The sequence below is a fragment of the Bos grunniens genome, chromosome 2 (genome assembly GCF_055505025.1).
Source record: "Bos grunniens cultivar Pamir isolate PY7600 chromosome 2, Bosgru_T2T1.0, whole genome shotgun sequence".
In the NCBI taxonomy this organism is placed as follows: domain Eukaryota; kingdom Metazoa; phylum Chordata; class Mammalia; order Artiodactyla; family Bovidae; genus Bos; species Bos grunniens.
The window spans coordinates 118,886,173-118,902,060 of record NC_141166.1 but is presented as its reverse complement, the minus strand read 5'-3'; the positions used below and the strand labels follow the sequence as shown (position 1 = coordinate 118,902,060).

The following is a 15,888-nucleotide window of genomic DNA, read 5'->3' as shown; positions in this document are numbered from 1 at the left end:
GTGAGCACTGAAGCTAAATCCACAGGAATATCTGCAAACCCCTAAGGTTAGGCAGAGGCACAGAGTATAACAGCCTTGCCTAAAATCACAGAGCTATCTAAGACTTGAATTTACAGTTACAGAATTTTAGTACTAGAAGGAATTTAACAATCATCTGATCGAATCTCATTTTACAGTTGAGGAAACTGAAGCCAAAAGAGATGAAATATTTTGCCCTCCAGAAATCACATAAAGTAGTGTCAGAACTGGGCTGGCTGGCACCCCAGTTCTCCTGAATTTCAGCCATGTAACTTTTTTCACAAGACCAAAAGTGAGTTCTAAGAAACTGCTGCATACAAATATAATAAGTTATTATGTAATGATACTGTAGATTCCCATACCAAATTTTTTCCCACTTGCCATTCATCTGTTACACGATGATTAATAAAGGAGTTGCATGGAAGTACTTGCATAGCACAAAATTCAGGGGAGTCTTTTATCAAAGTGAATGAGGACAGCCCCTGGGCCTTCATCCACTAATCCTGATCACCTGGTTGGAGGAGTAAAATGTTCTTGAGACACTTGCTTTGGCAAAAAAATGGAAAGGGCAAAAGTGTTCTTCACCACCTTTCTGTTCTCTCTTACCTGTCCTCCCCAAATTCTCAAAGGAACCAAGTTACCCCCTGACTGCTCAAATCCCCTTCCAAAGGCCTTTCCCAGAAGTGCCTTTCATAGCCCAAACCCTGTGTTCAATATCTTTCTTTATCCACTTCCCACTTAGCTTCCTTAAATCTGATTTGTCCCAAGAGAAGGTTATCTATTGTGGAGATATTTTAGAAGATAAAGTCTTGTGGTGATCACTTAAATTTCCCACCTAGATGGCTTCCCACCCTATGAACCTGGACAATCTGTGCTATACATGTAGTTCAACAGATATGCTACTGCTACTGCTAAGTCACTTCAGTCGTGTCCAACTCTGTGCAACCCCATAGACGCAGCCCACCAGGCTCCCCCGTCCCTGGGATTCTCCAGGCAAGAACACTGGAGTGGGCTGCCATTTCCTTCTCCAATGCATGAAAGTGAAAAGTAAAAGTGAAGTCGCTCAGTCGTGTCCAACTCTTAGCGACCCCATGGACTGCAGCCCACCAGGCCCCTCCATCAATGGGATTTTCCAGGCAAGAGTACTGGAGTGGGGTGCCATTGCCTTCTCCGTCAGCAGATATAATATATCCCTATTTTCTCTCTTCCAAGATGCTCACTTTGTTTGCCTACATGGTGAAGTGAAGAAGTGAAGTGAAGGGAAGTCGCTCAGTCGTGTCCAACTCTTTGGGACCCCATGGACTGTAGCCTACCAGGCTCCTCCATCCATGGGATTTTCCAGGCAAGAGTACTGGAGTGGGGTGCCACATGGTAGTGATTATAAAGTCAAGTGATAATGTCCATCAGTGAAAATGAAAGTTCAGAAATCCTGACAGAGATAACATATGAGGCTATAGATTGAGGATTAAGTAAAAGTTAATTGCTCATTAGATATGAAAGTGTGGTGAGATCTTTGAGGGGAAGAGTATAGAGAGAAAATTAGAGAACTTAAAGACAAGATCACAATCATTCATATATTTAGAAGATGAGCAAAAACGGAATCAGCAAAGACAAAATTGACAATGAGCTATGTTTTGATGCAGTAAATCAGAGTTTCCCAGCCACTTTGCCAGAGCTCATCAGATTAATGCAAATATACCCTGTCTTTGCTGAGATACATGGATTTATCTACCTCTTTCTATTAATGGCAGTGGGTCCCTGCTGGCTTAGGTAGTAAAGAATTTGCCCACAATTCCAGAAACTCGGGTTTGATCCCTGGGTTGGGAAGATCCCCTGGAAAAGGGAATGGCAACCCACTCCAGTATTCTTGCCTGGAGAACTCCACTGGCAGAGGAGCCTGGTGGGCTAGAGTCCACAGGATTTCGAAGAGTTGGACATGACTGAGCGACTACACTTTCACTTTTCTTTGCTACTAATGGCAAAACATGGCTTTATGGTGGATAAATGTTAAAAATAGCTGGTATATGTGAATGTTTGAAAACCATTTTTATAAAGGAAAACTAGTAGACCCAGGAGACAATAGCTTATTGAGTTCTAAAATGGATTTTTATAAAATTGCATAATGACTTTAAAACTGAAAGCTTATTTCAATTTGAGAATAAAGATAGAAGTGCCAAAAGCTAACATGATTTATGCAGAAAAACTTGTGTTAAACTCACCTTATTTTGCTTTCTGAGATGATTATTTAATAGAAAATTCTAGGTTTGTGCCATAGACAAAATTTATTGTGATTTCAGGAAGTCACTTAATTAACACATTCACAATAACTCTCTTAAGGTAAGTGGAGAAATGTGAACTGAACGGGCATTCAGTCAGGTTATAGTTGTATCCAAGAGTGTTAAGTATTTCATCAGTATCAACCTGGAAGACAGTTTGCCTTGCCCTGAGGAGACAGCTTTGTACTAAACTCTGCAGTGTTCAACACTTTTATCAATAGTTCAGTTGAGTTCAGTCACTCAGTCACGTCCAACTCTTTGTAACCCCATGGACTGCAGCATACCAGGCTTCCCTATCTATCACCAACTCCCAGAGCTTGCTCAAACTCATGTCCATTGTGTCAGTGATGCCATCCAACCATCTCATCCTCTGTTGTCCCCTTGTCCTCCTGCCTTCTACCTTTCCCAATATCAGGGTCTTTTCCAGTGAATTAGTTCTTTGCATCAGGTGGCCAAAGTATTGGAGCTTAAGCTTCAGCATCAGTCCTTCCAATGAGTATTCAGGATTGATTTCCTTTAGAATTGACTGATCTCCTTGCAGTCCAAGGAACTCTCAAGAAGTCTTCTCCAACACCACAGTTCAAAAGCATCAATTCTTTGGCATTCAACCATCTTTATGGTCCAACTCCCACATCCATACATACTACTGGAAAAACTATAGCTTTGACTAGGGAGACCATTGTTGGCAAAGTAATGTCTCTGCTTTTTAATATGCTGTCTAGGCTTGTCACAGCTTTTCTCCCAAGGAGCAAGCATCTTTTAATTTCATGGCTGCAGTCACCATCTGCAGTGATTTTGGAGCCCAAGAAAATAGTCTCTCACTGTTTCCATCGTTTCCCCATCTATTTGTCATGAAGTGATGTGACCAGATGCCATGATCTTAGTTTTTTGAATGTTGAGTTTTAAGCCAGGTTTTTCACTCTCCTCTTTCACTTTCATCAAAAGGTTCTTTAGTTCCTCTTCTCTTTCTGCCATAAGGGTGGTATTATCTGCATATCTAAGGTTATTGATATTTCTCCCTGCAGTCTTGATTCCAATTGTGATTCATCCAGACTGGCATTTCACATGATGTACTCTGCATATAAGTTAAATAAGCTGTATGACAATATACAGCCTTGATATACTCCTTTACCCGTTTGGAACCAGTCTGTTGTTCCATGTCCAGTTCTAACTGTTGCTTCTTGACCTGCATGCAGGTTTTTCAGAAGGCAAGTAATGTAGTCTGGTATTCCCATCTCTTTAAGAATTTTCCACAGTTTATTGTGATCCACACAGTCAAAGGCTTTTGTGTAGTCAATGAAGCAGAAGTAGATGTTTTTTTCTGGAATTCTCTTGCATTTTCTATGATCCAGTGGATGTTGGCAATTTGAACTCTGGTTTCTCTGCCTTTTCTAAATCCAGCTTGAACATGAAGTTCTCAATTCACGTACTGTTGAAGCCTAACTTGGAGAATTCTGAGAATCAAAACTGCAATTCAGTAGTCCTGTATGATTCTTATAAAAACAAAAGAATTACTAATAAAGTCACTTTCATAAAAACATAGCATATAGATCAAAGAGATGATGATTCCACCATTATGTATATTATATATGTATGTATATATATATATATATGTATATGTATGTATATACATATATACATATGTATATATATACTGTGTGTGTGTATATACATATGTATATATGTGTAGATATATACAGTATATATACACATATGTATGTATATATATATAACCAGTTAAGCTGGATTGGAAGTCAGGGGTGGGACGTTCCTAGTGGGTTTCCCCAAATTTCGTCTCTGATAAGACAGACTTGGCTTCCCAGTCACTTGGGTGCACAGCTGAACAGCACAGGCTTCCCAAACAGAGGTTTTCATGCCTTAGAACTAATGTGGATGCACCCACTTGGTGGAAGGCATATCCAAAAGAGAGAGCCTCAGAGAGACAGAGCTGACCATGCCCAGTCTCTTCTTCCAAACCCACAGCTTCATAAGTCAGTTCCTTCCCAGGGGGAGTATGGAGTGAGGGGATGAACCTGGAGTTTTACCCAAATTTTTCTCCTTAGCCTGTTGCATAGGCTGCCCAAAGAAGTCATTGAAAAGTTGCCTGCCCTCTGCATGACCCTCAGATTAACAAATGTGCTTGCTATCCTATGAAGTTATTCTTAACATGAATAAAGTATCAAATTCTTTCCCAGGAAAGCACTGTTTCAGGAAAAAGTATTCAAACAGGGGCTCTCAGAATGGCCTTAGAGGAGATTCTTAGACTATTTTTGGATCAAAGTCACTGTGAAAAAGAAAATAAGCACTCCAGTTTCAGGAAGAGGTGGAAAGAAAGAGCTAAGCTGTCATAGGAAAATCAAAAGAAGGAGGGACATTCCGTATGAAATATGTGTTTATTTAGTAACTTTTTTTAATTGAAGTATAGTTGATTTACAATGCTGTGTTAATTTCTGCTGCACAACAAAGTGATTCAGTTATACATATATATACATGTATCATTTCCATTATGGTTTATCATAGGATAGGGAATATAGTTTCCTATATACAGGAGTACCTTATTGTTTATTTGTTCTCTGTGTAATAGCTTACATCTGATAAACCCCCTCCCAATCCATCTCTCCCCTAACTTCCCCCTACCGTGGCAACCACAAGTCTGTTCTCTGTATCTGTGAGTCTCTTTCTGTTTCATAGATAAGTTCATTTGCGTCATATTTTAGATTCCACATGCAAGTGATATTGTATGGTATTTGTCTTTCTCTTTCTGATTTATTTCATTTAGTATGGCAAAGTTTCTAGGTCCATCCATGTTGTTTCAGATGGCATTATTTCACTCTTTTTTTAAAATAGCTGATTATTCTTCTGTTGTATACATATGTAGCACGTCTTCTTTATCCACTCCTCTGTTGATGGACACTTAGGTTGTTTCCATTTCTTTGCTATTTCCGTGTCTTTGCTATTGTGAATGGTGCTGCTGTGTACATAGGGGTGTGTGCACCTTTTTAAATTAGAGTTTTGTCTGGATATATGCCGAGGAATGGGATTGCTGGATGATACGGTAATTCTGTCTTTAGTTTTCTGAGGTACCTCCATCCTGTTTTCCACAGTAGCTGCACCACCTTACATTCTCACCAACAGTGTAGGAGAACTCTCTTTTCTCCACATCCTCTCCAGCATTTATTTTTTGTAGATTTCTTGACAATGGCCATTCTGACTGGTGGGAGGTGATAACTCTTTGTAGTAGCATTTCTCTAATAGTTAGTGATGTTGAGCATCTTTCCCTGTGCCTATTGGCCATCTGTATGTCTTCTTTGGAGAAATATCTATTTATCCTTTGCCCATATTTTATTTGTTGCTTAGTTGTATGAGATCTGGTTTGTCATATTGTTTACAAATATTTTATCCCACTAGTAATTTTTTTTTAAAGAGAAAATCTTTTAAGAACTTCTGGCTTTAGACTCAGGATTCAAATTTCTACTAAATGGCTGAAGGAAACCACTTTTTCTCAACTGGGTTTATGCTTTCTCTGAAGATAGGTCATATCTGTATAATAGTAGAAGGCACATTGTTTTGCTTTTAATCTTCAATCTGAAAACACTGATTTCTCAAAAATCCCTTGTATATGTCAGGAGTAGAACTGTGGGCTAAAATGAAGAACTCAAACCCAAAACAAAACACAGCTTTCTCATGTGCAAGTGGTGGTAACAAGACAAAAGCCAGGAACTGTTACATTAAGTAAAAACGCACCCCAAATGCTGTGGGAAGGCACAGAAAGAACTGGATATAGAACAAGCAGGTTGGGATAGATGAGATCTCTTTCAGCTTCAATATTCTTTAGAGTCCATGCCAGAAAGTATATTTGAACCTCTTATCAAACCAGAGATGGACGTGGATAAGTGGAGAGAAATCCTAGAATAGAGTAAGTGAAATGGATCACTGTTTTTCTCAGTCTCCTGGCATGCCCTATGTTGCACATGGGGCAGAAGGACAAGTGGCGAGTGTTCCTCCACTGTGTCTCGGTGCGTTCTCCAGCAAAAGGCCGCAATGTATGATTGTTCCCTTTGTATCTACTTCCCCACTAGGCTGGCATCTCCAAGAGGGAAGGCTTCTACCTGGTTTTACTCACCATTTATCTCTCCTGTGTCTAGCACAGAAGCCATTATATAATAGGTGCTCAGTAGATATTTTTCTTTTTTTTAAAATTTTTTATTATTTTTTTTTTTACCTTACAATATTGTATTGGTTTTGCCATACATCAACATGACATTTTTCATTGTAAGAATAAAACTAAGGGTCTTTTAGAAAATAAAAACAGTCATTAAAAAATGGCTTTATCTATATGAGTTATCTACAGTTGTCAAATTCATAGACACAGAAAATAGAAGGGGCTGAGAAGGGCAAAATGGGAGGTTAGTGTTTTGTTGGTACAGAATTTCAACTTGTAAAGAGGAAAAGGTTCTGGAGATGGATCATGGAGATAGTTGCATGACAACACGAATGTCCCTAATGCCACTGAACTGTACACTTAAAAATGGTTAAAATGGTAAATGTTAGATTGTGTATATATTTTGCCACAATAATTTTTAAAAAACGGATGGCTTTCCTGAGAAAAAAGCAGGGTTATTCTTGGAGGATGTTGAGGATCACCTAAAAAGAAGCCTCTGATGTTTAGGAACCACATTCTATGACGTGCAGACAAGTAAGTAAATCAAAGCAGAATTTGCTAGTGGAAGAAGGCCCCTCAGACCATGACTTGAAAACATGGATCCAGTCCAACCCCATCATGAGAGATGAGAACCAGGGCTTTCTCTCCTCTATTTCGCAAGATCTGTCACCTCTCACTTAGCAGCTGGAGGTCAGTTTACCCATTCCCTGGTCATGGGACCGCCTACGCTCAGGTTCAGTGGACAAATGGTTTCAAGTTCCGTAAGGCTGGGGCCAGGGCCCCCAGCTGTCACTCACTGCAGGTCTTCTCAAGTTGTTTCTCAAGTTGGCTTTGTCAACATTAACTCGAAACTTTGGCTTTTCCATTTTGAAGGAGCAGGCCCAGCCAGCAGCCATCTTGGCCGTCAATGGAGCACGAAAGTGTCAGCTTCCACAGGGCGTGAAGCAGCTGGTCCCCGGCAAAGAAAGTGTCCAAGGCCTGCTTCTGCCCGTGGACGTGCTTTCAGGAGCAGAACATGAGTGTGTTTCGTCCGACGACATCTCCCTGCCTCCAGTCTCAGGGAGCCCCGATTCTCTCCTCGCTCTGTCTGACATGGAGCTGGAGGCGCCTGTCAGCCCGTTCCCCCGCCATCACCTAAGCGGCCACCAGATGCAGACAGGGGCCAGCGGTCCAGGAGAGGCCCCGGAATCTGGCTTTCCTCCACCTGCTGCTTTTGCTGATGCTTGCAATGATAAGAGAGAAACGTTTTCAAGTCATTTTGAGAAGCCTTCCCCGCAGGTCCAAGCTGAGCCCCCATTAACATCCCAAGGATTTCTGGAAAAGAGTACTGCCTTCCACAAAATCAGTGCTCAACTTCCAGACAGCATGTGCAGTGAAGTGCATGACAGAGCTTCGCAACAGCACCCCCAGGCTCAGGGGCATTTGCTAGAAACACCAGAGAAAATGCATGCTGATAATAACGTCACTAAAACCCGAAATAGGCTGCATGCTTCCCAGGATGCATTCTCGGGCCTCGGGTTTCAGCCAGGGCCCAGCCAGGCCTGTCAGAGGCAAATGGTTCCCCGAGAAGAGATTATAAGTATACCAGCTAAGAACAGCATGGTCAGCCTAGCTGGCCAGGCCCCTAATTTCTCCAGGCTCCTGTCTAACGTAACTGTCATGGAAGGTTCTCCAGTGACTTTGGAAGTTGAAGTAACAGGATTTCCAGAGCCTACACTGACATGGTGGGTAGCCTATAATGACAAGCCATAAACAGAAACAAACTGAATCTCTTCTCTGAGCAAATCATTCTGTGTGCACTAACTTTAAAGTTTAGGGGAAGCTGGTTAATGTTCTACATCACTGCAGCTGTGCATGTTTCAATCTCACATCAAACCCCCAACTCTCACTTTGAGTAGCCACATGGCTAACACCCCTAAAAAAATAACCATATAAAATAGTAATTTAACCAAGTCCAAAAGCACTGCAACTTAGTCACACCATTTTTTGGTATCAGTTTAACATTCCACATTTCTAAAGATTGTGGCTTGAACTTCTTTCCTTCTGTTTATTTCTACACAAGCATGAAGTTTTCTTGGTTTAATAACCTGAATTCAGTGAAAAAAAAAAGCATTTGGGTATTTCCCTTTTCTGTCATTTACCTGTTTCATCTTTTCCCTCTCGCAAGAGTCACACATGCCACTTTTCTAATATTGTTTATTTCACTAAGATTTCTTTTTATAAATTTCTTCGATGTTGAAGATGGAATAAAAATATTCCCTTCATAGTTGCTTCTATGATAGGCAATAAGCCAGCCCCTTTTTGAAAGGTGGCATAATAACTGAGCTGTGAACAATGTGGTTTTACTCTAGAGACATCATTATTTTTAGCCTATTTATTTTAATAAAAGTAAAACACAGAATACAGGTTTTAAATCATTGTTGTTATAAAAGCAGTTCTAACTTCCTTAATATGTTGGTTACTTTCAAGCATTTAGAAACTTTTCAACCTTAAATATATTTCTTTGTGGACAAAGTTACTAAAATGTGAGCACACGTTTATATTTATAAGCTAAGTAAAATAGCATTTGTTTATCATAATGTTCAGTAGACAATAACAATTTCAATTACTGTGTTTGCCCATTGATGGTACTTGAAATATGGATCAGTTATCTAAATAATTTATGAAAAAATGTTGGTCTCTCAGATTATTAAATGAAATTGCACTTGGATTACAGTGCAGCCATTTATGCTTTTTGTCTTATTTTGTTGTCTTTACAATTGCATGTTTTTTACAGATCAGGAACTTTGTATTTATGAATTTACTATCAGTAAATTCATTATTTAATATCATTATTTAATTCATTATTAAATATTAGTTTCACTCCAAAAAAAAAAAATGTCGTCTGAAGTGTTTCTTGTTTTTATCCACACAAAAGATGGCTTGGTTAGCATTTATTGTTAAAGAACTACTGTGATATTGTGAAAAAAAATATCTTGCCCTTGAATTTACAACAATTTTTCTCAGTTAACAACTGGCAAGCTGTCAGGGAATCAGTCTTAGGACACTCAGAAAAATGCAAAATCATCACTCAGGCACTGGGAATAGAAAGTGATTCAGGTTTGTCACCGCTTCTTGGATGGAACAACATGGGGAGAAATAAATAAGCAAGAATCTAGAGTGTGCAATATAAACAAATTATTTGCTTTATACAGTGCTGCAGCTAAGTGCTCATATTCATAAGAAACTTTTAGAAATGTGTCATTAACAGTAACAATCCAATTGCATGAATGTCCTTTATAATTAGAAATCATTTTCTTCTAATGAAATTAATTCACAAAAATTAAATGAGCTCATCTTGCTAGCAAGTGCTATATCTGTACCTTCTTCTAAAGTGGCACATTGGTATTCTCCAGGGATCTTGCAGGATGAGTTTGATGGGGAAGAGTCTTGCTTCAGTAGCTCTAAGAAGTCACAAGCTGCTGTTTCATAGCAGCTGAAAGAATGACACAGGTCAAATAGAAGGTGCCATTTCCCACTGGGGGTAATTGTTGCCATGAGAAAATGACGGCCCAGTGTAACCAGATGGCCTGGTTTTGTTAAGAGGAGTTGGATATCTGAATTTTCATATGCAATATTCTAATTGTTAAATATCAAAAAATTCAGTGTTTAAAAAAAACAGTCTGAGTCCATCAAATACTTTCTTGGCCACCAGTTGCCAACCACTGCTTGAAAGATAAACAGCCCCACTGGGTTTGTGGTTGCTGCAGAGTTCCTGCTAATGCTAGAAAATATTGGAGTAGCAATGGGCCCAATTGCAGTGTTTATTAGAACTTGGAAATGATGTGAATAAACCATGATCCTGACTTTAAAAATTGACTCTCTGCTTCAGGTACAAGAAGGGCCAGAAATTGTCTGCAGATGGGCGCTTGCAGGTTTTACACAAGGAGACGAGACACTTGGTGTTCATTCCGAAGGTATGCGAGGCAGATGCAGGCCTCTATGTGGCGTGGGCCCAAAACCCTAGCGGCATTCTCTCTTCCAGTGTCATCCTCCACGTGACAGGTAACCGCAAGCCGCCCATCAAGGGGATAAACTGGGTCACGCTGTGTGTCGTCTACGTTACCGTGGCCCTGATGTACTGGCTACTCACACAGTAAGTGCAGGGTTGGCACCCGGGGATGTCGTTCTCATGAGCCTAAAGGACAACAATACAGCTGTTTTTTTTCCTGCATCTCCCGTTTAGCATCCCCCACCAAGTGTACTTCCAGTACAGCCATATTGCTTTTTTGGCTAATGCCACAGCTCTGGGAAATAATCAGATTTTCTTTAGTGCTTTAATGTATTTGAAGAGCTTGGTAAATCATTAGCAGTGAATCAGGATACAGCTTTGAATTCTAGAAAGAGATGTGTTGAGTGCAAAACCCAGTCAAATTATACTATCTTTATTCCCTCCTAATTTAAGAGCATGCAAACCAAGGCTTATATAGATATGCAGATGTGAGTTTTATTTCAAATCCAGTTGTTTCATAATCTGTTTTTAATTGTACTCATAAACATCTTCTTGTAGAATAAGAGTAGAAATGTTGAGCTAAAATTGTAACTTTCATTATTGCACAAGATGTCTTTCAATTTTGCTTTTCCTGTTTTGATTCCTTTTATTGAAATATGTTCTATGTAGTTTCAATGTAGCCTACATTCCTGAGTCTGAGGATGGCACTGCAAACAGTCATTCCCCCTGTTGATCTCATGGGTTTGACATTGGAGAATAGATGTGCCGTCACCTTTAAACGGAGATTGAAACTTCCATCAGCTGTGTGTGTCGCAGAGCAAGGTGGAGCATAGCTGCGGAGGTGGACCAGCGGTCCTCCGGTCCTCCCACTGACGTATTTTGGGCAGCCATGTGTATACAATTGTAACCAGCTCCTCCTGCTTCTAGTCTTGTCCTGCTGCTAACCATTTTTACAGCCATTATGGTGGTAAGGCATCTCAGTGCTCATTTTCCCATTTGGAAATGGGTTCATAGTCTACCTCTTGGGCAATTGATGGTTTTAATTTCATCTTGTAAAGATACGAGAAATGGAAAGTGCTCTATGAAGGCTAAGGGTAATTATATACTTTCATGTAATTTGTCATCACACTGCCTCCTGCCCACTATTTCTCCTTCAGATATTTGTTTCTTTATAATATTAAAAATTACAAGAGTGGAGTTAGTATGTGATTTTGAACTGTTTCCACGTAGGAAAATGATGTTTTCTGAATTGAAACTGAAATCCTTTCCAATTTCTTAAGACTATCTCTTTTTCAAAGATTTGAAATTAAACTCAGGGGGATATATTTAGTATGATCTCAGAGAGAAAAAGTATATAATAGGATGACATAAGATGAAGTCTATCCTTTTCTTATAATTATCCCTGTAATATTGAAGAATGTTCTATGCCTTTCTGAAACATATTATTCAGAAAAGAGGATCATTATTTTAGTTCATTAAAAAAAATAAGCATGTATAGGAGAAGCATTTGTTTTTAGATTTTAAATGTAGTCTCATCATGTTAGGGTAAAATCTATAGTTGAAAGAATATTCATTATAGATTTTTGATAGAGGGGAGGAATTAATTATGTTGCTATAAAGACTGTCTGCAAATAAAAATATTTAAATTTAATATATTCAAGTTTATATTAAAAAGTTACTGGATGTTATCTGAAGATGTGAAATGTGTGGCTAAGTAAAAATATATGTGTGGCATATATTTTCTTGTGCTGTGTATTCAGTTTAATTAAAAAATTTAATCTCTTAAATTTCTTAAAAATTTTGACAGAAACCTATTAAACACTTATATATGCAGAATCCCAGGGAATCCATAGTCTCTTAATTTACCTATCGTTTTTGTCCAGTTTCAAGTATTGTGAATATCTTGCCAAATTGCTGTTCTCATTTGAAGCTAAAGAGTAAAACCTACTTATGTCCAAAGAGGGCTGGCAGACCCAGGTAATAAATTCTTCTCTTACTCTGTGTCTATCTTGTTAATTTAGTGGGATCTCCCATCCCATTTTGTCAGTTTGGTTGAATTTTTTCAATAGGAGAAAATCAAAGAAAAGTTTAATAACGTGTACATCAGAGAGACATATATATATATATGATTTATACCTATTTACTTCTAAATTCTGGACAGTTAGAAATATCAAAACACTTTTCAATAAGAAAATGAAAATGACAAAAAATTTTTTAAGAACCTATACTCGATACCTTGAAGAAATGCAACGCAAAATGTGTTTTGAGCTTCTGATAAGGCAAAATCATTTTTTCCTGTTTTTATTTCCTAACAAAAGGATGTATACACATCTGATAGTAAAGTTTTTTTTTTTTTACATTCAATTCCAGGACAAATTTACCGTAAGAATCCTCATATTTGAATCTTTACATATTCTATAATATCTAAAATATTTGGAGAAAGAAGTAGGAACATTTAGCTGATTCATTCAATAATGCTAACCATCACTTAAAACCAAGACGCAGGCTTAAAATAAATTATTGCAAGAACTTTCTAACCACTTCATCCACGTTTAAATTTCTTCAAGTGTCACACAAAGCCCCTCAGTACCTATGTTTCCATTCCTAGCCTCTGTCCCATCCCTTCTGATCCATACCAAGTGCTACCTAACTTCAAGTTGTACCCTATCCTGCTCTTACTTCTCTTCAGTCCTCCTTCCCAGAACTGCCTTACTGTGGTCCACCCAGCTTCATGTGGCTTAATTCCTGCTTATCCTTCCAGGTCCTTTTGAGACACAGCCTCCCCAGGAAGCCTTCTGACCCATCAAGTCCAGTATAGATGCTCCTGCCATGTGCCGTGTCATCATCCAAGCTGCCCTTGTCATGTCCCTTAATAGTTGGATCAGAATTGCATGCGTGAGCATCTGTCTCCTGGCTAGAGTGAGAGATGCTTATCAGCAGGATCTGTGACAGCCCCATTCATCATCATGTTCTCAGCACCTAAGGCATAGTCACACTCAATATTTTTTGAATTGTTGTCAGAGGTAAGAAAAGATAAGCCTAGCTTGTTTTTCCTTTTTCTTTTGGAGAGATGGATGGGAGAATGTAAATAGACAAAGATGTTATTCGTTTGCCTGGTTATTATTTCCTGTTATGGAAATTAACCACTTAGAATCAGATTCTAACTGTGAAGTATACATAAAACACTCTCACTTAACCTATGAAACTTAAGAGAGAACCCTTCAGATCATCGGGCTTTCCTGGTAGCTCAGCTGGTAAGGAATCTGCCTGCAATGCAGGAGACCCTGATTTGATTCCTGGGTTGGGAAGATGCCCTGGAGAAGGGATACTTACCCACTCCAGTATTCTTGGGCTTCTCTGGTGGTTCAGACAGTAAAGAATCTGCCTGCAATGTGGAGACTTGGGCTGTATCCCTGGATGGGAAGATCCCTTGGAGGAGGGCATGGCAAGCCACTCCAAGACTCTTGCCTGGAGATTTCCATGGACAGAGGAGTCTGGTGGGCTATTGTCCATGGAGTTGCAAAGAGTTGGACATGACAGAGCGACTAAGCACAGCACAGCTTCAGATCATCTGGACTGCACCCAAATTGAAACTTTAAACTTAAAAATCTCTGATGGCTCTAATAGTCAAAATAATATTGAGGAGATAAAAGTCAAAATCCAGGATCATTTTCCCAGAATTTTAAAGTAGATATCAGTCAGTTCAGTCGCTCAGTCATGACTGACTCCTTGCGACTCCATGGACTGCAGCAATGCCAGGCTTCCCTGTCCATCACCAACTCCTCGAGCTTACTCAAACTCATGTCCATTGAGTTGGTGATGCCAGCCAACTGTCTCATCCTCTGTCATCCCCGTCTCCTGCTTTCAATTTTTCCCAGAATCAGGGTCCCTTCCAATAAGTCAGTTCTTCACATCAGGTGGCCAAAGTTTTGGAGTTTCAGCTTCAGCATCAGTCCTTCCACTGAATACTCAGGACTGATCTCCTTTAGGATGGACTGGTTGGATCTCCTTGCAGTCCAAGGGACTCTCAATAGTCTTCTCCAACACCACAGTTCAAAAGCATCAATTCTTCAGTGTTCAGCTTTCTTTATAGTCCAACTCTCATATCCATACATGACCACTGGAAAAACATAGCTTTGGACCTTTGCTGGCAATGCTTTGTTTTCCAATGGCCTTTGGCCAGGCAGGCTCCTCAGTCCATGGAATTTTCCAGGCAAGAGTACTGGAGTGGGATGCCATTACCTTTTCCAGAGCATGATCCCGACTTGGGGATCGAACCCAGGTCTCTCACATTGCAGGTAGACACTTCACCCTCTGAGCCACTGCTACTACTAAGTCGCTTCAGTCGTGTCCAACTCTGTGCGACCCCATAGATGGCAGCCCACCAGGCTCTACCATCCCTGGGATTTTCCAGGCAAGAACACTGGAGTGGGTTGCCATTTCCTTCTCCACTCTGAGCCACTAGGGAAGCCCAAAGCAGATATAATCAGGTGTAAATCATCATTAGGTATAAGTGGAGAAGTGGGTGTCTCACCTTTCAGTGACTAAGTCCAAACTGCCAAAACCAGGATTTATGTACATCTTAACAACACTGCACAAATTATCAGTATTTTATTGTGTTTGGGGCTCAATAATCTGATTGTGAACAGATCTAATTTAAAACTGACATTTCATTCATAAATGTAAATCTAAAAAAAAAAAGCCAAATGCAAAAATTTAGATTATTTGAATTTGAAATGAAGGAAGGAAAAAATACTGCATCTTGTTCCCCGATATTTATTTTTATTCATGACCATTCCTTCCTAGAAATTGCCATCTGAAGCTTTTGACATTTCTGTGGTAGGTACAGTATTTCAAGTGTGTCCATGAAATAAGTTAGCTGAAACAAAATAAAATATCTCCTCCTAGTACACTCTGATATTGTGCATGTCAATGCAAATACCAAAGCATGACAGACTGTTTTCCATTTATAATAAGCAGAATCTTGAGCTGCATCAAAGAGCCAAAAGATTTGCATTCCCTAAATGAAACAGTGTCCTGCTCAAAGCAACAGTAATTCATTTTCTCCACTCTCTTCTCATGAGATGAGATTTGAATGTTATCAGCTGTGTATGGTGGATTCAGCCTCAATACAGAAAGCACAAAGCTGCTGAATTTGGATTTTCCCCAAGAATCTCCACACCGCTGTTTCTTGTGTGGGTGAGAGTTTATATAACATTACGAACCACCCAAGCATTGGGGGTGGAAATTGGATGCATGACACTCTTCCAGATGACCAAGTCTTTGATTCTGGAGTTTGAGTGTTTGGCCGGATAGCTCTACCTTCTGTTCAATAGAAATTTCATTTGTTTAAGCCAGGACTTGGCAAATCCAATTTTTTGGATCCTCTTTTTTAATGCCATAAAATTAATACCCTACCCTCCTCAAAGGACAAGGGAACA

The 15,888-nt window shown here is 39.5% G+C and overlaps 1 protein-coding gene across 8 annotated transcripts in view; it reads left to right on the top strand.

Moving 5' to 3' along the window:
• Positions 1 to 12,283, top strand: part of CCDC141 (coiled-coil domain containing 141) — a 225,572-nt gene extending 213,289 nt beyond the window's left edge. For 5 of the 8 annotated variants that reach the window (XM_086360957.1, XM_086360959.1, XM_086360952.1 and 2 more), the window contains 3 exons: positions 7,330 to 8,180; positions 10,328 to 10,591; positions 11,117 to 12,283. In XM_086360957.1, coding sequence (XP_086217083.1) covers positions 7,330 to 8,180; positions 10,328 to 10,591; positions 11,117 to 11,180 — 1,179 coding nt within the window. In that variant the 3' untranslated portion in view covers positions 11,181 to 12,283. Of the gene's footprint in view, positions 1 to 7,329; positions 8,181 to 10,327; positions 10,733 to 11,116 lie in introns of those variants that run through there. The other 3 variants (XR_015148410.1, XM_086360965.1, XM_086360942.1) reach the window with 3 other exon arrangements.
• The last annotated feature ends 3,605 nt before the right edge of the window (positions 12,284 to 15,888 follow it).